The sequence below is a fragment of the Rhinopithecus roxellana genome, chromosome 8 (assembly GCF_007565055.1).
Source record: "Rhinopithecus roxellana isolate Shanxi Qingling chromosome 8, ASM756505v1, whole genome shotgun sequence".
Taxonomy (NCBI): Eukaryota; Metazoa; Chordata; class Mammalia; order Primates; family Cercopithecidae; genus Rhinopithecus; species Rhinopithecus roxellana.
Window position 1 is genome coordinate 38,050,628 of NC_044556.1, and position 26,130 is coordinate 38,076,757.

The 26,130-nt window shown below is 45.9% G+C and overlaps 1 protein-coding gene across 1 annotated transcript in view; it reads left to right on the forward strand.

Annotated features, from left to right (window-relative positions):
• VANGL1 (VANGL planar cell polarity protein 1) overlaps positions 1 to 26,130 on the forward strand; it is a 62,687-nt gene continuing 36,557 nt past the window's right edge. The window contains exons 1-4 of the mRNA XM_010367911.2: positions 1 to 114; positions 9,237 to 9,444; positions 17,853 to 17,985; positions 21,861 to 22,468. Of these exons, the coding sequence (XP_010366213.1) occupies positions 9,374 to 9,444; positions 17,853 to 17,985; positions 21,861 to 22,468 (812 nt within the window). The 5' untranslated portion in view covers positions 1 to 114; positions 9,237 to 9,373. The remainder of the gene's footprint in view (positions 115 to 9,236; positions 9,445 to 17,852; positions 17,986 to 21,860; positions 22,469 to 26,130) is intronic.

Sequence of the window (26,130 nt, forward strand, 5' to 3'; positions counted from 1 at the left end):
AGTGCAGCGGCGGCGGCGGGGCTCTGCCTCTCCAGGAGCCCAGCGCAGGCCGCAGAGCCGGGGCCGCTGTGAGCCGAGACCGCGGGCCGCGGAGCCCGGGCGGCCAGCGCGGAGGTGAGTCCCGCGAGAGGCCGAGCGCTGCGCGGCGGCGGCCCCCGGGGCAGACCTTTGGCTGGGAGACGCCCCCATCTCGGACCCCGCGTGCCCCTGCGCCCTCCTCCCGCACTCGCCCCGCCGGACTTCAACCCCGGGTCGGCGGCTCCCTCCTCCGGCCAGGAGCTCCCTCCCCTCCTCCGGAGCGCTCCGGGTCGTGCTTCCTCTGACTCCACTTTTCTCCCCATGCGTTGCGCCCCTCCTGGCCCTGCCGTGCGATCTCCGCCGCACCCCACTCCCTGGGGTTCCGGGATTCCCTGCTCATGCCTCGGACGCCCCTTCCTCCCCTGGCTGGTCTTTGGGGTGCGCCCCTTCGGTGCGCGTGCTGGGGCGGCGGGCAGGCCGGCAGGGAGTGGCCGAGTGTTGGAGGCACCGGGCGGCTGCAGCAGCCGTGCAGGGCGGGAGCCGGGCGCGCACCGGGCTTCCCACCCCTGACGGGGCTCGACCCGGGCACCGCCTGGCCCTGCGCCAGGAACCGGGACAGAGCTGGTCTGTGTGCACACCTCGCTCACAAAAAATTGAGCCGGCCTTAGAGGCCTGGGGGGCGAGTCCAGTTGCGCCTCGGAGAGCGCAACAGGCAGGTAGGAGTTTACTTTCAAAAACGCCGGGGTGGAGCAGAGGCGCCCGGCGGGTCTCTGCCCAAGGTGTCCCTGCTGGAGGAAATCTCACCGCGCTGGGGCAGCCTTCGCCACCGGCAGGACCTCATTTCCTTCTGTAGTCTTTGAACTGCCCCAAGCATCGCGCCTAGAGAAGTGTGAAGCTTTGTAAAAATTTAAACGCGTCCGTGGTGGCGGCAGGAGTGGGGCGGAGCCGCGGCCTGGCTGCTGGGTGATGAGCAGATGAGACTTGGAGCCGAGAAATCTGTTGCTCAGTTTTCACTTCTCCAAACCAGGTCTAATGCCCACACTGCGAAGGTGTCGTGAGCTCCCTTAGATGCTCGTTAGGAAGTATTAGAGCCTTATGATGATGATTGTGTGAGAGGCCCGTGCATTTTGTTAAAACTCTTAACCTGGCTTTGGTTAGAAATGAATGTATTCTTAGGCACTTAGTCCAAAAGCTAACAAACTGTAACGAATTGGTATTTTCACTGACATGTTTATACATTTTGCGGGGTTGCTGAAAAATATTATAACTTGTATCACCAAACAACAATGTTAATTAGCATTCTCCCTTTGGTGGGTGGGTTGAGTACACAGCTCCCAGGCACTGCAAGTGAGATGGCAGAAATTGTCTGAATACAGGGAGAGGTAATTAGCCATTTTCTGTAACCACTAATTATGGAGTTTTTAGAGTTGAATTAAATCAATGTGATATAGTTGGGGCTTTGATTTGTGGGAGGAAACTGTTTCTTTTTCCAGTTCAAAGAAATAACACGCTTCACCTATCCATGAGCGTTAAACATTCCCAAACGTTGATGTCTCTCAGTATAATTAGTGAAAACACTTAAGTGTGAAATTTCACTGTCAACAATGTTGGCAGTGAGGCTTGCTTGCAACTTAATTTGTAAGTAAAATGGGAGAAGAATTTTGAGAGTGTTATATTTGTAAGGACTGCTTGCCAAGCAGTACATTTTTATTGTCTTATGTATTAAGCAACATAAGGACAAAACCATAAAGGAAATTTAAAGTTTCTTTACCAAGCAGCAATTCCATGTCACCCTTTGTTTGAAGGATAGATGCGTTGAATGAAGAAGGCATTCTCCCCTTCATCATCCCCTTAACACACATATATACACACACCATGCTTGCTACCCTAGGCCTTATCAGTAATTTGGGTGGGATGGGCCCTTGTCACATTGTGTTTTAATTGGAGGTCTCTACATTGGGGCTGTGAGCTGCTTAGGAGTTAGAACTATTTTAGATTCATTTCTTTTCTCCTGAATGCCCCACAATGCTTGGGACACTGAACCTGTGAGTAGAAGTTGAAATTGCAAAATTCTCTGTGGGGTTATATGTGGTTTGGGACAATTTATGATTGTTGCTTATACTCCTCTATATAAACAAACAATTCTAGTAATTGCTAAAGTGCTGTCAATTTTCTGTAGCTAAGAGCACAGGTTCTGGAGTTAGACTCTCAACGTTCAAGCCCTGGCTCATGTGTCAGTCTGGTTTCCCTGACTAACATGGTATTAATGTTTTATTTTCCTTAAAGGCTTGTTATGAGGATTAAGTGAGATATTACATGTAAGTGACTTTAAACAGCATCTAACACATAGTAAACACTTGACAACTAGAAACTGTTAGAGTATTACCATCATCTCTGTAAAGTCAGCTAGCTGGTTGGGGTCTCGCTGTATGGGGCATGTGATTTGGGCATCATGCTATTCTATTTTCCTTAAGATGGAAATGGTTAGGTGGGCTTGTGATTGGACCATGTTTCTGTTAGCAGTATTGGTTTGATGTTAGCAGTACTAAAGTTTGATGCAAGGATACATGTGTGTTCTGTTGTCTTTAGCAGTGTCCTTCTGAGTCCCACTTACAGAACAGCAGTGATTAGACTCTGTACCATCAGATTTACAGAGGAGGTAGTACTCATGAGATCTATTTTTCTGAAGTTTAAATATCTGGCAGGGGACAAGGGAGTCACTTGCCTTCAAATATACATCACGTAACTCCAGACATGTTAATTCATGGCTCTTCAGAAATCTGTACCCAGTTGCTGGAGGTGTTTTGGGGGTAATTCATGACTGGAGCTGAGAGAATTTATTCTGGCAAGGTGAGTTGAAATCATTGGCCAAACAAGTAAAACAAAGTTAACGTTTTCTTTCCTTGTAAATAATGACCCAGAATCATTCATTTATAAGCTGTTGTAATAAAAGAATCAATGGGTTTGTCACAAATGCCATAAGCCCAGCAAGATCCTCACATCAGTGACCTGCATGATATTTGATGGTTTATAGACGACAAGTTCAAAATGTTTTATAGATCTGCCCTGCATCTCTGCCCACTCCTTTCCAGGCCCATGCCCCTCCAAGTTAACCCACTAAAACACACACAGTTTTCTCTGGTCTCTCTGACATTTGCTTCCAGCCTGGGGATGGTAAATAGAGGCCTGTAAGAAACAGAATAGAAATCACTTGTTACTTAGCTATAGTTAATAGTAGTAGTTAAAGGTGGTAGCAGAGACCAGAAAAATGTGTATAAGTTCAGTGAAAATGATAGAAGTTTTATGCCATACAACCCCTTCAGTTCTTCCTAACTGAAGGAATTTTACTCTAGTGAATCCTAGTCGTAGTTGACAGTTGTGAGTGCCTACCATGTGCTAGGCACTGTTCTAGTAATTTTTATGAATTATCTCATTTAATGCCCACCACAGATCTATAAGTAAAATAAAATCTGTTGTTACAGTTAGGGAAACTGAGGCAGAGAGCAGTTAAGTAACTTGCTCTGAGGTCACACAGTAAGTACTAGAACCAGGATTTGAATGCTCTTAACCCACAATCTGGGCTCATTGCTACTCTCTGGAAGAATCGTTGACTCTAAACAAAATTATTACAATTGTCACTTTCCCCTTGAGTGCCAGTTAATTAAAAATGGGTACCCCTAAGAAGAATGTTAGCTTCAAGACAAAATATAAATAATAATTAATAGCATAATCTCTGCAGAATTCTATATAAAAATGAAATATTCAACGTAATGTACACAGCATATATAAGCCTGGTTGTACCAGACACCACTTTTCCTTGGAAATAGATCTACTTACTGCATAGGAAGCAAAATGTCTCTTTAAATTCAGTGCGTGTCTCTGTACCCCTTACATAGTAACTTTCCAAACCAGAGCCCCCTTAATTACTTAATAGCTCTAGGCAGAGCTGTTGATGTTTTTATAATTTCCTTTTTGCGAAGGTTAGCTTGTGTTTACCACTGTCATTATCATAACATATTATTTCCTTCATACGATTTGCTAAACACTGTGTTTTCATTTTAAGTAGTAGGAGTTTTATATGAGTGAACATGACTTTAGGAGAGAATTCTGTTTGAGGCTGCTTATCTTCATTTTGCTTTTGATAAAGGGTGGTAAAGGAGGTTCTTTCTGACATTTTTGCCTAGGAAGATCAGAATTTAAGTCACTGACACGCAGAAGCACCCTGTGCACCTATCTCCCAGTGTTGACCTTGCCTGCATGCGATGTGGTTCGATGAGCCTGGCCCTGTCCTGATACTTGCCTCCAGCCCCCACCCAAGCAGTGCCAAGCAGTGCACTCTTAAGGGGTGGGTGACAGGTGAGGCAAGATGTTCTTGGGCAGTGGCTGAAAGAGGCTGCTGCTGATTTTTACTCAGTGTGTCTGGAGTATGAACTCTGCCCCTGAGTGGGACTGCCATGCAAGCCAATAGTATAGCTCTATTTTTGATAGTTCTGGTGTCATGGCTCTATCTGATATCTGCATCTTTTTTTTTTTTTTTTTCCACCTCTAAAACTAAGGATTTAAAATAGATAATTTCTAAAGTTTCTTCCACAACGAATCTATGGCCTCATGTCCTAAGATCTGCCACAAAACCCTTCATTCAGCAGACGTTTATAGGGTACCCATAATGTCCTAGGAGCTGGAAAGACAGTCATGAAAGTGCCTCTGTCCTCATGGAGCTTACAGCCTGTAAAGGAGCTAGACAATAAGTGCTCACACAAACAAATGTATCACTGGAAGTTGGATAGAAAGGAAGAGTACAGGGTGCTGGAGAAGAGCCTGATTGAGATTGAAGGATCAGGAAAGGCCTCTTGAAAGGAGCAGTATTTAAATTAAGGAGTGATGAGTAGGAATTTGGCAAAACAGAGCATGTAAAGGGTGAGTACCAACAGATATACTGGGCTCTGCCAAAGCCCTAAGACTCTGCCTTAAGGGAGCTGGGGCTAGAGAAGGAGGAGGGAGCTAGAGCGCTGGGCAGGACATTGCATACCAAATGAAAGATTTTTGTATTTTATTTAAAGTGCAGTGGGACACCATGGAAAGGTTTTAAACAGGGAAGTGATGTCTGCATTGTAATTTAAAAGGTCACTCTGGTTGCTGCCCAGCCTGGGCCAAACACAATATGAGTCATGTGAGGGGTCACTATGATATACAGTTCCAGGTTCTAGGAGCCATATTCCCACCTTTGTATGACTGTCCCATTCATGCTGTTGTGACAGTCTATCGGTTTATTACCCTGGGAACCTGATTCCTTTTCATTGCTTTATTATCTTTTCTGATAAGGGATTCCTTCTGACCTTATCAAGAGTTTTGTTAATTTATTGTGTATGCAAGGGAACTATCTCATAGATATATCATTGCAGTGATAAGCTTCAGGATATCCTTTTCTATTAAGTCTGTTGAAAATCCGAAGTCGAGTTCACTTTGGATTTTATTCGTTTGCTTCTTATTGCATCCTCTTAATCCTCACTCAGATCTTGGATAGGATAAGAGTTGGTAACTATTAGAAACGGTATGACTTACAAGGAGCCTGAGCTGTGTGTAGACTGGTGAGGACACCTGGAGACTTTGTAGTGGTCTAGCCCTGTGTAGGTGGAGCCTGGAGGAAGTGGGTAGCTGTGAATCAGTAGAGGGAGGGGAGGATCAGAGAGGGTATTGAAGGTGGCACAGGGTTGGATCCATAGGATGAGGGTATTACTTTAGCTGAGGAATTGGGAAGAACAGGACAGGATACTGGAAAGCGCCTTTGAGAGGGATGATGGTATTCCCAAGGGGAGCAAGAAGAATCTCAGTAGGAAATGTGTACTTGGGATTTAGTCTTTCAGTAAGTATTTGTTGGGTACCTGTTATGTTCAAAATACCCTGGGTGGAGGTAAGACATAGCTGCTGTGTTCAAGGAGCTTCTGCCGTAGGAAATCTGTGGATGGAGAAGAATGAGAAGAGTTTTGAATGTTAAGGGATAATGTGGTGAGGGGAGAGGATAGGGAGTGTTAGAGAAGTGGTAACATAAGTAGCATCAAATTGGAGGCTAGCGAGTTACAGAGAAACTCTACTAGGGCAAGCAGTGTGCCTTTGTCATTGCTTTGCCCTAATGTTGCTTAGCATGGTCATGTAGGTGCCACTTAATATGGAGGTGGATGGACTAATAAATGAAATAAAAAGCACTGGGGGAGGAGGACAAGGATGTTACTTGGCTCACAGCAATCCTTGTCCAACTTTGAGTTGTTTCAATGGAGTGTTGTGGATGGGGATTTGGAGTGACAGTGGAGAAGGAGGGAGTGACAGCATGTATAGACCACTCCTTTGGTAAGTACAGGAAGGAACTGTGGGAGGGAAACCAGACTAGGGTGGTTGGTAGAGTTAGATAAAGCCTTTCCCTGGAGGGCATTTGGGACCCATGGTTTCCTTTGAGGGACAGGTCTGGAGTTGTGTTAATGAATGGCCACAAGTTTTCAATGAGGACAAGGAATGAAGCCCTCTGGCAGAGGGGGAAGGAAATAAAACTTGGGTTACCATGTGCCAGAGACTTTACCTTTGCAGTTTCGTTTAATCCTCGCAAGAACCCTGGGAAGAGTGAATATTATATGACCTCATTTTATGGGGTGGGGTTGGACAAGCTCAGAGAGGCAAACATCTACCCCCTGATGTCACAGCTAGGAAGCATCAAGCTGGATCTGCCCAGGTCTGCGGGGCCTGGGCCGCCTGCCTCTGAGACACTCCAGCAGCATTTAGCAAAAAGTAGCTGGAAGTTGGGGGGGATTGGGGAATCCAGAGTTATGGGATGCAAGGCAGAAAGAGTGTAGCAGTTATGAAGGGTTAATTATGAATCTAGAAGAGAGAGGGAAATCAGTGTTCTGGGCCAGGGAACTGGACATTAGAATCTGCAGATCAGCAGAGAGCTGGGTGAGGGGCTTTCAGGGAGGATCTCAATTCACTCAGGGCTGGAGATCTTCAATGCACATCCTAATGTTGACGGCTGCCTGTTATGAAGCAGGTGAGAAAACAGCAAAGCCCAGGGCAGAAAGGAAGTGAGACTGAGGTGCTGAAAGCTGATTGAAATTGCTAGTGAAAATGGTGGAGATAGTAGGCAGAAAAAAGATGACTCAGCTCTTGAAGTCTTCTAGGAAAGTAGGGTAAGTGGAGGAGCAAAACTTAGCATTTAAAAAAGGCCTGCTGTGTTTGTTTTCACATTTAATCTTTACAGCTACCTCCCCCACCAAACGCCCACCATAATAGGCTGCCTTGCTTCCTTTTTATGGATTGGGAAATCTCTGAGGCTCCAAGGAGAAACTGCTTTGCCCAGGTGTACAGCTTAGTTAGTAGGCAGCGGACTGAGATGCGAGCTCCATTCTGTCTGACTGCAGGTGAGCCTATAGGTGAGCTTTGTGGCAGGAAGGCTGGCACAGAGACTGCTCTGCTTCTTTCCAAGCATTTCTCTCATTAGGAAGACAGAGGAACAAGGGTTTTGGAACCCGCAAAGGGAGTACTGATAGACATGGACTTTCATTTACCTAGCACATCTGGAGCTCGCGCTGGGTGCCTTCAAAGTTGTTAGCTCATTTGGTCTTAACAGCAACCCTGATGTTTGCATTTTACAGTTACATGTTTTAAGAGGTTTGCTCATTTTGACTGGGGCCTGATAGCTAATAAGTGAGTAAAACCGGAGATTGGAACCCACCTCTGGAAACTGTATCTGCTTGTATTTTCAGATCAACCTGTGAGGTTGGTGGCTGGTTGGTTTACCCTGTTTAACGGATGAGGAAACTGAGGCATAAGAAAGACAGTGGCTGGGCTCAGGCTAGAACTCAGGTTTCCCCAGGGCGAGCCTTGGGCTCTTGATGGCAGAGGAGAAGTGAAATGGCAAGTAAGGGCATCAGGGACAAAGGAGACTGGCCCTGGGTGGCAGACCTTGGAAGTGAACGTACCTGACTCCCAGGAAGAATGAATGGTAAGGGTAAATACACTGTAAGTGGGATGGGAGGCTATGGGGGCTGTGTTGGAAGTATATGGCGATTTGTGCTGACCTGATTCCCTCCAGACTTATGTGTCATTGCTGGGGTCAGGGAAACGTGGCCTCCTCCCAGGAGGGTTAGGGTATGGCATTTACAGCTCCTTTGTTTTTTCTTCACACTTATCTCACTGGCTGTGTTTGCAGTTTCAGCTTCTAGCGCTGGAAGAAGGAACCCTGTTGAGCTGAGACTAGCTCTGGGGTGAGGGGTACAGAGAGAGACAGAACTTGTGGATCTCAGTTTTCTCGAAGTAAAAATTTTAGCATGTGGGAGCTCAGGAATGTACTTGGAAATGTTTCCAATTTATTTTTATTGCAAAGCGATATCTAATGAAAATGTGGGAAAAGACCCAGGAGCCTGCAAATAATAAATTGCCTGCTTTTATTTTCTGTATCTCCTTTAAAAATCTTTGTCCTTACCAAGGCAATTTTATATGATTGTAACTGTAATGTTGGTGCACTGTGCATCAACAATACTGTATCCTGCTTTTAAAATTTATCATTATAAGAGTTTCCATTCTTTATAATGATCATTGTAAACATATGTGATATGTTTTTGGTGGATGAACCATGTTTTCCTTACCAATTCCTGTATTCTGAGGGCATTTACATTGTTTCTGGCATTTTATTATTTATAGACAATGAGACAACAATAATTTTTCTTTGAAAAAGAAATCAGTTCCCTAAGATAAATTCTCAGAAATTTGGATGCTAGATCAAAAAGATTGAAGATCTTTTTTTTTTTTTTAATTGACTTTTGGAAATTATGACCGAATCCCTTGAAAGCAACTTTGCTGAGTATTGTTTTTATAACCAGCAAACTGGCAGTCGGGGGCTGGGCATTGTGTGGAGGGCCAGAGATGTGGAAAGTCACCTCCTAAAGCCAGTGAGCAGGCGTCAGGCCGTGCTGAGGAAGTGGATGAGTGCCTCCCATTTTCCTGCTGCTGTGATAGGGGTTCAGCTTGCTCAGCACCTATCCTGTCTCCCTCCCAGACACCTGGGATAGCCGGTTGCTGCATGGGTGGAGCATTTAGAGTTCAGCTGCTTCACCCTCGCTTGCTTGTTCCATGATAGAGACCCCAGAGAGGAGATGTGGCTTTGTCATTTATCTTTCAGCCCCATTAAGGTTGGCTTTGAAGATTAATGTCTTGTTTTTTTCCCTCTTTCCCAGAATTTGTTCCTGTTGAAGAGTGCCTGCTCTTCTAATTTCCAGACTCCTTGAAGTTTTAGGAGTCTGGTAGGTGAAATTCTCTACCTCTAAGGAGAAACAGTACCTGGTCCTTCCTCAAGGGCAAACCCTCCATTGCTATGGATACCGAATCCACTTATTCTGGATATTCTTACTATTCAAGTCATTCGAAAAAATCTCACAGACAAGGGTATGTAAGTTGTTCATTATTCCACTTTTCCTTTTGGGGAAACCTACAGGTTGGTGAGGTTCTCTACACTCACTTTTCACTGACTCGGCGCTGGAGCTTGGGTCCGTTGGTGCGTGAGAGGCTGAGCTTTAAGAGCATTTAACATTCTCGGGAGTAACTATGCCACCAGTTTACATTTTGTAGCCACCATTAGAGTTGATGACTTTAATTTCTCACAATTGGTTTTAAATTAAGGTTACTTCCTGCAGTGGAAATGTTTTTCATTTCTAGGTATTTCTCTTTTTTTTTGAGACAGAATCTCGGAATCTCGCTCTGTTGCCCAGGCTGGAGTGCAGTGGCACGATCTTAGCTCACTGCAAGCTCTGCCTCCCGAGTTCACGCCATTCTCCTGCCTCAGCCTCCCGAGTAGCTGGGACTACAGGCGCCCACAACCACACCTGGCTAATTTTTGTATTTTCAGTAGAGACAGGTTTCACCTTGTTAGCCAGGATGGTCTCAATCTCCTGACCTCGTGATCCGCCCGCCTCGGTTTCTAGGTATTTTTTATAGGTATCAGCTCTCCTGAAAGCTTTATGAAGAATGTAAATGGAAGATTTAAAAAGTGTTTATTGCTTGTTGGTTTTCACCCGAAGTTGTTGACTCATTGTCCATTATGCCTTTGTCATGAGGCTTATTTAGTGAACTGGTAGGATTGGCCTGGTACCTTATTTCTCTTTGACTAATCTTCAGGTGAACAAATTTGGGTTTTGAAAACACTGTCCTGGGCGGTATTGGTCAAACTCCCCCTTCTCTGCAAAATTAGCAGGTGTGCACTGCTATTCTTAGGACCTGCTGTGTTACTGACCTGTAGAATGTTTGCTAAGTAGAAGAGCAAATGCATGAAGAAAGAAATCAGTGAACAGATAGGTGGTACTGTACCAGTTAGAATTGTATTTGGTGAAATTGCAGTGCTGCCATTTACTTAGCGTCCTCATCTGTGAAATGGGTACAGCAGTCCTCTCCTACAGGGCTGTTGAGAGGATTAAATGAGATTATGCTTGTAAATCATGTAATGCAGTACAGGTTGGAGGTCACTCACCAGTGGCTAGATTAATACTGTAATGGCCTTGGCATTTTAGCACTATGTTCCAAGGTACCAACTGGCCCCAGCCCAAAGGCCCAGCTCTGCACTGGCTTGGGAATAGTGATTGTAGTGGTTTTTCCCTGACTGAGCTCTTCCCCATACAAGCAGCCGAATGCAGAGTGAGATTTTGTTCTGTGAAACAGCAGTGAGCTACATATATCTCATGATTTACAAGCCCATCTGGATTACTCACATAGAAAAAGGTTTGGGAGGGTATACTCCAAACTGCTAGGAGTGGTCATCCACAGCGGGAGGCTCGGCAGAAGCTGGAGACTGATGGGAGCTTTCGTTTTTCTTTTTGTACTTGTTCAGTTTTTTTACAAGTGTGTATTTTGTAATTTTTAGAAATGAATGGAACAGAATATAAAGGAAAGGTTCTCAAAGATATTTGATGACATGAGAAAATGTTCATGAGACCGTGTTATAAGAAACAGGATTCAAAATGTTGTATGCTATAATAGTTACGTATACATATGATGAGTATTCACATGGTGACTATGCCTGTCTCTGAATATAGGACTATGGTGGTATTTTCTTTTTAACTTTGATTGTTTTCTAAATGTTTATGTATTGCTCTTATAAAAATTTGAGGAAAACATGTCAGTGAGCTTGTGCTGGAGTCCAGGTAAGGCTTTCAAATAAGGATGAGAAATAGAAGGAGCGTGGGGCAGGTGCTGCTGGACGGGGCCTGTGGTAACATGGCAGAGCCCAGCTCCTGAGACAGTCAGAAGCCCTCTGGCCACAAGAATTAAATCACACATTTCAGCTGGTGGGTAAACTTATCAGATTTAGTTATGAAATGCCAGAAACAGCTGTTTTAAAATACCAGTTTTTTAGCCCTACCAATTCCCTTGTCAATACCAGGCTTCCCTCATCCACACCATAATGACAGAAGTAGGAATTTGGGGTTCCCTGGGTGCTTGGGGATGAATAAAGGAGGTTGGCTTGCAGTATCCTTTGTGGGAACCATCTCTGGCCTCTTTTGTCTGCACTCGAGTTCTGACTTTCACGCTTCGGGGCCCATTGCTACGCTCTGCTATTTCCTTAGGCCTCTTGGGGCCTCCAGAAATTGATATTCCAATGTCCTTGTAGTAACTTTAAGAGACTGTAACTTCCAATTAAAACAACACGCAGGATTTTTAATGTATTCTTGGACCCATATGGAAAGTACTTGGCAAATGTTAATACAAGCTGAGACTGTTAATCAATTATTCAAAAAATGTTCCTGGATATCTATTTTGAGAAAAACTCTGAGAGAGGAGATGAGCATTAGAGATTTGTAGGTGCACTCCATGGGTTCTTTAAAAAACACCACTACCACCTATGGGTGGTGGATTCTCCAACTGATAGCAGCATAGGGCACAGCAACTATGGGGCGAGGGGTACCATCCCTAGAGAGCATGGGCTGTGGTGTACTTTGCTGGGGCCTAAAGAGTGTCGAGCAGTAGGGTTGCCCTCCACAGGCATGAGAGCAGGCCCCAGGCCCAGCCGAGGGTGTTTTGTCCCAGGAGTGTTCCTGTGAAGACTGCCCTCCTCAGAGGTTTGTTGGGAAGTTGAATGGAAGGGTAAGAGGCAGGTTGGGGCTGGCGGGGGTGGGTGGGACCATGCTTTTTAGTAATTTTAGTCAGACTCCAACTCAGGGAGGAATAATGAAGTGCACCAAACTTGATATGCCTGATTATACCATGATCACCTTAGAAGACTGGCCAGGTTCCAAGCAGATGACAAGTGACTCTTTTCTAACGAAGAGGTCAGTGGCCTGGTTTTGCAATGCCTGCAGTCTCCAGAGGGTGTCCAGTTAACTTGCTGGGAGAATGGTGTGGACTCTTGCTGACCCCACCTAACCTTTGGGTTTGGAGCACAAGTTCCCTGATTTAAACACAGCAGCTGCCAGTCACGTTAACTGCTGTGGGGGTGTCTGCTCGGCCCCTCCCTCATAGCCATTACCTCCTATCCTAACAGCAGTGCTAGAATGGCGGGAGGTCGTAGCCCCATTTTACAGGTGTTGAAATCGAGGCACAGAGGGCAGCGTTATTTGCCTAAAATTACAAAGTTAGTAGGTGCCCTCAGCAGATTTTGGTCCCACCTTGTTTCTTTAGAAGGGAAGTGCTACTTTTGGAAAGGGAAATGAAGGGTGACTCATGTGACGAATGTGCTAAAATGCACAAAAGAGGACCGCCAGGGCAGTTGGAGGAATTGGTGCTTTTGTTCCAAGGCTGCTTCAGAGTCTGTGTGCCCAGGGCCCAGCCCTCTTACCCCAGCCATAGCCAAGAGGAAGCAGCCAGTCGGGCCCCAGCAGCCAGCAGAGAGAATGGACAGGTCGTGGGTTGTGGGAGAGAAGGAAAGGGAGGAGTAACCGGTGGGGCCAGCTTTCCCCAAATAGAAATAGGCAAACAACAGAAACAGTACTAAATAATCTTCCCAGGAAATGCTGTCTGTAAGTGGGAACAGTGAAAATTACAGGGGTTCTAGCTGGAACGAGGGTGACAGCAACCCCCAAGGGCTTAGCTCTAGAACTACCTAAACAGACGCATTTGCTCACACACGTGCAGAGCAGACACATGCCCGGGCTGCCTGCATGCCACCACTTGCTCTTCCTGCCCCTCACACAACACGCACAGATATACTTATCTTTACTCCTACAGGCAGATGTTGCGTGGAGACAGATTCAGAGATAAAGATACAAAGAAAAACTCTCGCAGCTGACACAGCCACCCAGCAAAGGCACAGAGGTGATCCAGGCCACTGAGGCAGAGTTGGAAAAACACACATGTATACATGTGTTTGTAACACCCCTCCCCCTGTGGCTTGGCAGTCTGTTTACTCCCGTGGTCTCCCATTTCTGTACTCTTAGACGCCGTGAACGGATTGTCTTCATCAATGGAGAACCCTCTCCCAGACAGCGCTTGGCAGCCATAGGTTTTCCCTGGAGTTGTAGCATCTGGAGCTACAGGGATGAGCCTTTGAGTACATATTACAGTGAGGTGGCCGCACCGTGACCTGCAGTTCTGCAGACAGGAAGGCACTGAATGCCAGGATTTTTGTAGAGTGTGACTGTGAAGTCCTGGCTTGGCCCAGAGACCTTCTTAGAGCAGTAATTCGGGACCAGTGATTTCTGATAAAGGTTTTCTAATTTCCTAATAATTTTTTTCTAATAAAAGCCATATGGCAGGTCCTGCTCCGTTGGTAGCGTGACCAGTACCTGGCGCAGTGCTAGTGTTGAGCTGACAGGAAGTGCCTCACCTTCAGCTCTCACTTGACAGTGAGTGGAAGGCTCTTGGCTCAGGGTATCCCTCAGTCATGACTGCACACTGTTCTGAACCTTTCTCCCAACTTCATCCACTTCATACTATTTTAATAAAGCAGCGCTGTGTATTATAACATTGTGCAGCTGAGCATTACACTCATGGCTCCCATTATCAAGCCCCTGCTACATACAGGACGTTTCACAAAGAAGCAGACTTCCAAGCAGTCACTCAGCAACCTCCTCCCAGGAGCATTCAGGGAAGAGAATCTTGGGGCAAGTTTCCTTTACCACCTGTAGTCACCTGGGATGCTGGAGAAATTTTTGATTTCTGTTGTCTCCCTTCCAGAAAATTATTTGAGAGTGGGGTCAACAAATCTGCACTTGAGTCTATACCTAGGGTAGTTTTTCTGTACCGTTTTTTAACTTTAAGAAGTTTTTAAGGCCAGGCGCGGTGGCTCAAGCCTGTAATCCCAGCACTTTGGGAGGCCGAGATGGGTGGATCACGAGGTCAGGAGATCGAGACCATCCTGGCCTACATGGTGAAACCCCGTCTCTATTAAAAAATACAAAAAACTAGCCGGGCGAGATGGCGGGCGCCTGTAGTCCCAGCTACTCGGGAGGCTGAGGCAGGAGAATGGTGTAAACCTGGGAGGCGGAGCTTGCAGTGAGCCGAGATCGTGCCACTGTACTCCAGCCTGGGCGACAGAACGAGACTCCGTCTCAAAAAAAAAAAAAAAAAAAAAGTTTTTAAAGTTTAAAATACACTAGTTAGGGTTTTGGGCTCTGGAGGATGAGAAACCTTCCTTGGGTTATCAGATGACAAGTTCTTCTCTGGTTTCCCTCCGATGTTATCAGGGGAATTGTTAAACAGTTGTTTCACATTTGGGTGCTCCTGGGCGTTTTAATAGCCAGGCTGGGAGGGCTGGTGATGGGAACCCTGGCTGGCAACAGTGGCTGTTTCCACCTCTGGGTGGCTCCCCACCTGCTTTCTGCCCTGGTAGGGTGTAGGCTCCGGGAATTGGCACTCAATGAAAGAATTTTGATTTCCAGTGGAATTTGTGCTGTCACAAGATTTGACCCATGGGACTAGTGAATAGATAGATGGGTTAGGTGAGCATGTGGCTTGGCTGGTGGCCGAGAGAGTGATAAATGTGAGAGCAGTTGGGGAAAATGGAAGCCGATTAAGATAGAAGAGGGGCATTGTCCATCTGGCCGATGGCGGGGCTGGTGGAGCAGCAGTTCTAGACTTATTCTGAGGTTAGTTCTGAAACTGACTAAACAGGTAGGAAGTCTCTCCCAAAGTGTTTATGGTTTCTCACAGTGGGTGCCTTTTGAAGTGATTGTTTTTGACAGCCCAGAGTGTTGGGCACACAGCTTTGTGCTATCTAAGGTCCAATTGTGACTCCTAGCAATAGCTTCAAAGGCATATTTCATAGCTCTAATAGTTTTAAAGTATAAGGGTGTGAGAATGATTTTAAGAATATTTATGCCGTGAAATCTTCCCATTGCTCTTCAACACAGTGCACCATAGTGGGTGTGAATAGAAGTGGTGGCAACAGACCTGAATTCAGGTCTGCCACTGACTATATATAATACTACTTTGAGAAGTAACTTGAACTCTGTGAGCCACAGTTTCCTTGTCTGTAAAATGAAGACAATAATACTGGCTTCATAGGATTATAATTAGGATTGAATGAAATATTATAGTGAAGCATTCAGCAAAGTGTTCTATAAATTGGGGTAGGATGTGACGTAACTGGCGTTGTTAGATGCATCTCTGGGTAAACAACCAAATTCTCTGCTTATTTGGCTGTTTCCCTAGCTGCCTTGCTAAAATAAAACACCTGAGTTGACCAGAACACCTCTATTTTTAGAATCTAACTTTGTGGTTGTATTAGTCTCTCCTTGCATTGCCGTAAAGAAATACCTGACACCTTCTTAAAGAAATGAGGTTTAACTGGCTCACGGTCCTGCAGGCTTTACAGGAAGCATGGTACTGACATCTGCTTGGCTTCTAGAGAGGCCTCAGGAAGCTTACAGTCATGGCAGAAGGCTAAGTGGGAGCAGGCGCATCACGGGAGCAAGAGAGGGAGTTGGGAGAGGAGGTGCAGCACACTTTTAAACAACCAGATCTCCCAAGAACTCACTCGCTGTCATGAAGATAGCACCAAGCCATGGGGGGTCTGTCCCTATGATCCAGACACCTCTCACCAGGCCCCACCTCCAGCATTGGGGGTTATAGTTCAGCACGAGATTTGGGTAGGGACAACTATCCAAACTATATCAGCAACAGACTGTAATTATAAGTTATGCTCTAGGAATACAATTGTTGTCACTGAAAGATTCCCTTGGCCATGGGAGCCTCCTGGCTCTTTGAAGGAATCAGTCAATGCTTATCCCAGGGAGATAATGATAAGGTAGAAGTTTGACAAGAAATCTACATTTTCTTAAGCTAAGTAATAGGTTAACAGAAGGTGTGTTGTGTGTTAATAGTTCCATTTACATCTCTTTCTCCAAGGTATACACACTCTGCGTCACTAAGTCAAGACACCGTTCTTTGACATTGGCTAATAGTAATAGCAATCACAGCCACTCTGCATTAGCACTTACTCCACATCCTTGTACTGAGCACTACTTACATTATGTGATGTTGTCGTTGTCACCATTTCATACATAAAGAAACTGAGGTTTTCAGAGATTGAGTAACTTGTGCAAGATCACACATCTGGTAGGGCAAAACCAAGATCTGTTTGTCTCCAAAATCTGCTTCTGTCCTGCCTGGGAGACCTTGGGAATGACGACGGCGAGTGGTTGTAGGAAGGAGGGCTGATGTCAAGTGGCTGTGGGGGCTGGAGGCTGAGGGAACTCACTGACCCTTGAGGGGCTCCTTAGGTGGGGGCTTCTGGGTTTCCTGATGGCAACTGGAGGGGGAGTGCCAGTTCCCATAAGCGGTTATTGCCCAGGTTGTGACCTGGGCTTGGCCACAATGATTGGTTCCTTTTGGAATTTCATGAATGACCCCCAGGCAGGGTTCTTACAATCACGCTGGAAGACCACCCAGGAAGTTCCTGTGGGGTAAAATGATGCAGCAGCCTGCTTTCCTCAGGAGGCCTGAAACCCTCCCCGTGTACACACACACACACACACACACACACGCACTCACTCACACACACACACCCTCCACCCCTGCTGGTGTCTTTGGCCTTTTGTCCTAGCTTGTTTGTTTCTATGGATGTCTTCAAGTTCAGCTAGAACCTATGGGAATGACTTAGTTTTGAACCTGTAAGAATGAGAAGTAAACAGTTCTTTGTACTGACTTTGAATTTCCTTTCTTCTCCTGTCCAAAGGTGAAGGGTGAAAATGTGTCCCAGATTTTTTTGGACATACCAAAGCTTAGATATTCTACAGTGTTGTCCCAATTTTAAAAGCCCTAGAAAATTGGTTAAGGCAAATTATAACCAAATCAAATCAGTAATTATTACAATATAGTGTAACTAGCTACAGAAATCCTAAAATTACAATTTTAGGCTTTGAAAAAATATCACTGTTGATAGAGGAAGAGTCACAGGTGGTTGTTTAAAAGTGTGTCATGCCTCCCCTCCCAACTCTCTCTCTTGCTCCCACTTTCACCATGTGATGTGCCTGCTCCCACTTCGCCTTCTGCCATGACTGTAAGCTTCCTGAGGCCTCTCTAGAAGCCAAGCAGATGTCAGTACCATGCTTCCTGTAAAGCCTGCAGGACCATGAGCCAGTTAAACCTCATTTCTTTATGAAAGTGTCAGGTATTTCTTTATGGCAATGCAAGATGAGTGTTTTGGGTCTTGGAATGGCAGAAAGAAAATATTAAATAGAGAGTAAAGATCAATGCACCCCTTGAAGTGTGGTGAAGATGGGTGGGTTTTGATGCAGTGTGTGCGGGTGTGTGTGTGTGCGTGTGTGTGTAGAACTTGCCTAAATTCAAAATCATACTTACATTTTGATAAACCCAGAGAGTTAATTAACATGGCATAAATGTGCTAGCTCATTGTTGTTTTTCAGGGAGAGAACTAGAGAGAGACATAAGTCACCCCGGAATAAAGATGGCAGAGGGTCAGAAAAGTCTGTCACCATTCAACCTCCCACTGGAGAGCCCCTGTTGGGAAATGATTCTGCTCGGACAGAGGAAGTTCAGGTAAGGATCAAAGGTGGTCTGTAAGCACACTGCCACTTGACCAAGACTCCTTTCTGTAAATGTTTTCCTTAGGTTCTCTTGGGTTTTTGTCTTTATTTTTCTAGCATGCTAAATAGTTTATCTATGTCCCGTGGTCTCTTTTTGGTCTGAGGACAGCCTGTCCTGCCCTTCGGTAGCTTGGGGATTCTTCTGAAGTATGATTGGTTGGCCTGCTTTGCATGGTGTGGAAAAGAAGCCAGCAAGGTTGATGACAGGGTAGGGAAGGGAAAGCTGAAGTCTCTCACCACTCATTTCACAATGGAACAGTGTAAGAGGGAGAAGGAAACTCAGAAACCCTAAGAAGAAGTTTGAAAAAGTGGGACAGCCCAGACTGACCATTACTACTAGAGCTATGCAGTCAATCAGAGGCCACACACTCAGATGCCTGCTAGAGAAACATAAGTTAATTAAGGAGGACCTGGATCAAAAAGAGGGGGCAAAAATATATCATACAAGCTTTGGGTTAACAGCAGTCTGTGCAGTGCGTCAGTGTGAGTGCTGTAGTGTGGTGTGAAGGAGCCTGTGGCTAACTGGAGAATGATTTGCCTCTGTAAAGGAAACAGTAGCGCCGCAGCTCCAGACACCTACTGTTGCTCAGGAATTCAGGGATTCAGTGTTTGAGAAAAGCTGCAAATCAGAATTTTATATGAAATCCTAACTTTATAGTATTTTTGAAGTACTGACACTTTATTAATTTTTTAAACCATTGAGTGGGTTCTTCTCCAGGTTCCAACTGTCTGGCAGCCCACCTGATTTAAATAAATATCTGAGCTATACACAGAAACATGTTTGCACACCCTCTGCACATCCTGAAATATATATACACATGTCCAGCCTTGCCTCTCATAAACAAAGCAATGTATGATACACAGCTGTAAAGACAGATATAGGACTATAGATGAGCATACATCTGTACATACCTGTGCATACACACAGGTAAGCATTTATAATCAGATAGGTGCACTGAAACTGGAATTCCTCAGAGTATACAAGGTGTTCTTGGGACTCAAAGCTATAGTTGTGGGTTGAACATGGGGTTCACTGAGCAATGAGCAAATGCCTTTAGTGCTGCCTGCCTTAGCTCTGGGATGGCTGATCGTTGGATGGGGCCAATCCTAGGACTGGATCACCCTGGAGTGCATGAGGGGGTCAGTTTCCTCCTGGATGTGGGTTCAGAGGTGCCGGTGGCCTACAACAAAGGCTCTTCTTTCTGTGCATCTCCTCTGCACCTCATATCTGAGAACTACTTTGGGAAGCTATTGGTGTTGCCCAAGGATGATCTGGTGTGAAAAGCACTGAGATGGGTGTTTGGAGGCTGTATTTTTTAGTGGCTCCGTTACCTTGAGTAGTCACAGCCTTTGTAGGCCTCAGTTTCTTTATTGAATATCTAGGGGTTTTGATGAAAGCATCTTAGGTGCTTTTTCTTCTAAGAATCTCAAGCTTAACAGGATCCTTTGTACATCTGCATTTTTTAGGCATGCATGTGCACCCCAGGAAACTCTTGTGCCCTTCCTAGTCAACCTCTGCCCCACCCTCACCTCTCCAAGGCAACCACTGTGTTGATTTCTATCACTGTAGTTTAATTTTGCCTGTTTTTGAATTTAATGTAATTAGAATCATATGGTCCACCCCTGCCCCCAACCCACCCCACTCAGCATAATGATTCTGAGATTTATCCGTATTCTGGTATGTTTCAACAGTTTGTTCTTTTTACTTTTGCTGAGTAGTATTCCATTGTGTCAGTCTACCACAATTTGTTACCCATTCTCCTAGTGAATGGACATTTGGGTTTTTGTTTGTTGGTTGGTTGGTTGGTTTTTTGAGACAGAGTCTTTCTCTGTTGCCCAGGCTGGAGTGCAGTGGCATGATCTCAGCTCACTGCAGCCTCCACCTCCCGGGTTCAAGCGATTCTCCTGCCTCAGCCTCCCGAATAGCCAGGGTTACAGGCGTGCGCCACCAAGCCCAGCTAATTTTTGTATTTTTAGTAGAGACGGGCTTTTACCGTGTTGGCCAGGCTGGTCTCGAACTCCTGACCTCAGGTGATTTGCCTGCCTTGGCCTCCCAAAGTGCTAGGATTACAGGCGTGAGCCACCGCACCTGGCTGAATGTACATTTTTATTAATTTTTGGATAAAACCTGAGAGTGGAATTGCTGGGCCATATAGTTAAGTGTATATTTAAATTTCTATGAAACCGCCAGAGTGGTTTTCCAGAGGCACTGTGCCGTGGTCCACTTCTACCAACAATGTTCAAGAGTCCTGGCTGCTTCTGGCCATCGTCTTAAACAGGAATTTCTCTCAGTGTATGTGATACTTCTAACTTTCCAAGTTGAAGGATTATTAGTTCATAGGATTGAGACCTTAACTACCACTTCTTACCATAGCCCGTATATTTCATAAATCATGTTTTCTGGTCATTACTAGATTCGGGGTTATTTGATTATGAGCGATCTCTGTCTTGCTGAATTAGCTACTAACTTCAACTAGCTTTTTCTAAGTTGGTGTCCTAATTTCACCCCCTTTGCAACTGCATCTGACATTTTTTTTTTTTCTGAGTGAGAGGATACATATGAATTTCTGAGGCAAAACCTCTTTGGCCCCCTGTGTCTTTTCAGCACCTTGCTGTCTTGTTGCTCCATTATTATTGCCAGTTGTTTTTAAACAGCAGAAGCCTTTAAAATTCTATCAACTGGGTCTTGCTAAGTGAATAGACTAATTGCTTTAACTTGCAACTGCCTAGAAGTTTAAAAAGACAGGAAGCTAGAAAGTAAAAGATACATTATAATAATCCTGGTTGTTTCTATGCCCTTGAAAACATGTTTTAGAAAGAATTTTTAAGCCAATCTGGCCATACGTGGATTCTTGGATTTGCTTAGCTTGGTCCATGAGAAATATTGTTAAACAGTGCTTGACACTGATACTTGTTAAGTGGATCTTGTGAACATCGTAAGGAGTTTTTGTTTGTTTGTTTGTTTGTTTTTTGAGACAGAGTCTCGCTCTTGTCCCCCAGGCTGGAGTACAGTGGCGCAATCTCAGCTCACTGCAACCTCTGACTCCCAGGTTCATGCAGTTCTTCTGCCTCAGCCTCCCGAGTAGCTGGGATTACAGGCATGCGCCACCATGCCCAGCTAATTTTTGTATTTTTAGTAGAGACAGGGTTTTGCCATGTTGGCCAGGATGGTCTCGATCTCCTGACCTCGTGATCTGTCCACCTCGGCCTCCCAAAGTGCTGGGATTACAGGTGTGAGCCACCGCGCCCGGCCCATAAGGAGATTTTAAAATGTGAGTCCTAGCTGCAGGTAAGCTTGGGTTTGTGTAGTGGTGTGAGTTCCCTTGCTATGCCCTTTGCTCTTCTGGGCTGCTGGAGGGTGTAGTAATACTCCCACCTCCAGAAGTTGGACTTCGTGAGCCTTTATATCCCAGTGTGAACTGGAAAGAAGATGCAGGAGGTTTATCTCTATAGATGAGCTCTCACAAGATTAGTCTAACACCTGGATTGCGCATTGCAGGGCAAACAGCTCCAGGCCCTCAGAGCCTCTCAAGGCTTTTCAACACCGGGGGTGATAATCAATGTTATGTCAATGGATCACCCAAACAGACAGAAAGATCACATTATGTTTTCTCTGTTTGAAAAGGTAAATACTGCATACATTTTGAAAATTTCAATGAAAATTGTTTGAGTTAAAAAGTTCTAATATTTAAAGAGTTAAGCTTTCATTTTCTGGAAGCCTTTGTGAACAGGGCTGGGTAGATGCAGCGGGCCCTGCATGTTCACTGCTCTTTGTAGCTTTTACAAATGACCTGCATCATGTCATCCTCACTGTCTTCTCCCCACCAGGATGACAACTGGGGAGAGACCACCACGGCCATCACAGGCACCTCAGAGCACAGCATATCCCAAGAGGACATTGCCAGGATCAGCAAGGACATGGAGGACAGTGTGGGGCTGGATTGCAAACGCTACCTGGGCCTCACCGTCGCCTCCTTTCTTGGACTTCTAGTTTTCCTCACCCCTATCGCCTTCATCCTTTTACCCCCGATCCTGTGGAGGGATGAGCTGGAGCCTTGTGGCACAATTTGTGAGGGGCTCTTTATCTCCGTGGCATTCAAACTCCTCATTCTGCTCATAGGGACCTGGGCACTTTTCTTCCGCAAGCGGAGAGCTGACATGCCACGGGTGTTTGTGTTTCGTGCCCTTTTGTTGGTCCTCATCTTTCTCTTTGTGGTTTCCTATTGGCTTTTTTATGGGGTCCGCATTTTGGACTCTCGGGACCGGAATTACCAGGGCATTGTGCAATATGCCGTCTCCCTCGTGGATGCCCTCCTCTTCATCCATTACCTGGCCATCGTCCTGCTGGAGCTCAGGCAGCTGCAGCCCATGTTCACGCTGCAGGTGGTCCGCTCCACTGATGGCGAGTCCCGCTTCTACAGCCTGGGACACCTGAGGTAAGAGGCAACATCCAGGAAGCAGAAAGGATGGCTGATACCTTGCTGGGAGACAGCTGCTCTCTAGCACGTGAGGGGTGGTGACCGATGCCAAGAGCTAGGACCAGAGTCTGACCCTTTTCTGGTTTGGGGAGGAGATGCGAAGGTGGGGATGGTTTCCATGTTTATTGAGTTTCTGGACTTCTAGATGGTGTGGGGCAGTTGCTGGCTCTCACCCGGGTTGAGGTTTTGCTGGGTCTGTTCTCAAAGTTATTGGCAGCTCCCAAAAATGATGGAGAAAGGAGATGCATAGTGATGGCTGCATACTTTGACTCTGAAATTGGCCAATGGACAATGGATAAAGTGACCAACAGCTCCATTTTGTCCGAAATGTGACACCTGATTTACCATGCTGTCCCAGTGGATTCGTGAATCTTCCCCACCCTCAGTGGCCTGGTTTGGGCAGTAAATTACATGGTCATCCTAGGGACCCTCCAATAAAGAATCAGGTGCAGGTTAGAGACTCCAAATGTGTGAGCCGTGAGTGTTTTGAAAATGTTTGTCTGAGAAAAAGTTAAAAGTCAGTTGGGTTGTCATACTTAAATCTCTGCATATAATCTCATTATTTTGTGGTTAAATAAGAGTGATTACCATCATTTTATTTACTTCAAGGTAAGCACTTTATATAGATTGTGTATTTAGTCTTCATAGAACCCCATGGCCTAGGTGTTATTAATCCCTGTGTCACAGATGAAGAAACTAGGGCTTAGGGAATTTACGTAATTGCACAAAAACATGTGGCTACCTCATTTAGGATTCACTCAGATGTCGTGAGGCCAGGGCTGAGTGAATGCTCCCGTAATGACATCTCTCACTTTGTAGTTAGTGGCCTATTTTTCCATCTGTTTTCTTCCAGAGACTATGAACTCCCTGAGGCCAGGGGCTGCCCTTATACCTCATGACATTCTCAGTGCCTGGCATGGAGCATGGACACAGTTGGCACTGAGATGGTCTCTGGGTGAATGCAGAGCCTGGGACATCTGACTTCAAAGCCTTTACCCTCTCCCAGGCTCTCTGCCTCCTTAGGCAGTATATGCTGATGTGTGTAGCCTGCTTGGGGCAGGGTAGGCACTTAGTTCATTGCACCTATTACTGCTGTGATCATGTAGCTGGCAGAGCAGCCAAAATCAGCAAGGGCACACCTTAGTGGGTATCAGAACAATCGGCTTTGTCATAGATTTGGCTGGGCTCCAGGGAGGTGGCTCAACCTGTATTTGGAGTCAGGCCACGCTGCCAAACCGTCTTCATGTTGGTGTGTACCCTCTTTCATTCCTCTGGCTTGGCTTGTGCTACGAGGATGGGATGATCTAGCATTCAAGGTTGCTGCCACCCTTGGTGGAAACTGGTGTCCAAGTCGCATGTCTGTGTACCAGAAATCTGGGGTTTTGAGTCCTTCACAGATGCCTATAGGGCTCTGAAGACAAGTAGGTTACCGCTTTGCCACGTATTCGTCTCAGAAGGCTTTCTTTCCCCGTGTTTGGCATCGGGGAATGACCAGCAGATTTGTGTTAAATGTCTACTGTGTTCAGAGCCCCAGACACATCAGGCTGCTGCCTTCAGAGCTCTATCTCAGCACCTGTGACGCTCACAGTCACTTGGAAAGAGACCAGTGCACCGCTGTCTGGTGGGCAGGTGCAGAAACAGGCCTGGGGTATAGGTGATAGGAACACAGGAGGACAGAGAATTTCAGATTGTGGCAGCAATAAAGCCGAGCAGGAGACAGTCTGTCTCAGAACAGGTTTTGCTGCAGTTAAAGCAGTAGAGAAAAATCCGGCTGTGGTCACGGTGGAGATGAGTGCTATTTGGAGCTCTGTATGTAAGTAGCCAAGACACTGGCCAGGAGTGAGGTCTGTGGTGGTTTTGATTTTTGGCTCTCAGCCCTAGTTGGTGTGAATTCCACCTGTGTAGGTGGGAAAGGGCAGGGCGTCTTCTCACCATAGGTCATCCAGGGTGGTGGGACTGACTTCCCCCCATGGGATCCCACATTGCTCCTCCCTGTAAGACTGGTTGAGCTGCACACTGCAGCTGAGTGGGGGTGGAGAGGGGACAAACCAAACAGCCTGGGGAAAGTATGCCTGTGGCGTGTTCAGAAAATGTAATTAGCAACAGCCCTCGCCTCTCACCACACAGTTCTGCTGGTCAGGGCAGAGCTGGACGGGAGAAGCCAGACTGATTGTGCTGCATGGCTCCCAGGCTTGCTGCAAACCTTTCAGTTTGCTCTCACCATGACCAACAACTGTCCAGTTTTTCAAAAACTCAAGTCAGTCACCCCAGCTCCCCAGGGAGACCTGAAAGGTGGCAAGTGCCCATCTGCCCTGGGGAGAGCGTTTTGAGGTGGTCCCCAACCTCATCCTTTCAGCTTCTCTTTAGGGCCATTGGTTTTCCTCCTCTCCCTGCCTTTAATAAGGCCCCCTTTGTCCCTCTCATGGAGAGCCTGGGTTAGGAGGTGGAAAGAATGGCTGGGGAAAGAGCGATGTCTTTGCTGACAAATGGAGCCCTCAGGGAGAGCCAGACGCCCAAGTGACAGCCAGTCTGCCAGAGCTGGAGCCGGCTTGGCACCTTTCCTCCTGGCATTGTATGGGCCTGGTCACCCGCCGATCCTTGGGCTAAATCTGGTCTGAACCCAGCAGTGGCTGGAAGAGTTACTAGGCCAGAAATACAACTTCTAAGGCCTTTTGTAAAGTGTAAAAACAGACAGGAGGGAAGAGGGAGCGGGAATAGACAAAGCAAGCCTCGGAAATCAGAATAGCAGGTCTCCATCAGACCCAACAGAATCACAGGCTGTCGGCTCTCCCTTTATGTAAAGCCTTCACCGTGGCAGCAACCTGTCGGGCTTAGGTGCCAAGCGATGGTGAGCTCTTTTTTATGTTTTCAAAGATGATTTTATCGAATTGACTGAGCTATTTTTGAGAATTGTCAAAAGAATGTCTACTCTTCAGTTTCTTAAAGAAAATAGGCTTCTCGTTAGTTCATAAAAGGCACTTGCTGTGGCCCTGCTTGTTGGCAGGAATGAAGTTTTGGGCTTATTTGAAAACTTTCAAAAATGTAAAAAGTTGTTGCAGAAAGTAAGAGACCGTAAATAGTTGAGATACTTCCTACCCTCTGCCCAGTGTCCTAGGAGTTACGAAAAGCTTTTCATAAGTTTGGACTCATTTGCCCCTCCTTGCTGCCCTGTCAGAGGTCAGAGCAGGTGGGGTAGAGGTGTCCCCTCTTACAGTTGAGGTCCCCAAGCCCCAGGGTCAGAGACCTGCTCAAGGTCACAGGGAATCAGCACCTTCCTGTGCATCATACCCCTTACCCCACCGCACTGTCTACAGCATCCTGGTGTCTCACACAGTCGCCTTGTCATTTTCCATACACACCTTGCTCGTCACTTTTCTTGACCCCATTCTCACAATAAGTTGCTAACTTTTCCAGGATGTTACCAGAGACTAATGACTTTTGATATGACTTTATTTGAGGAGAAACCGGGAAGAATAGAAGAACCTAAAAATTAGCATTCAATTAACCATTTTTCAGTTTTGAAACCTCCAAAGGGAAATACTGTGAATACTGGCACACAGACACTAGTGCAATTGACTGGTTGACTGTGAAATGGTAGAACAACAGAGACAGAAAAAGAA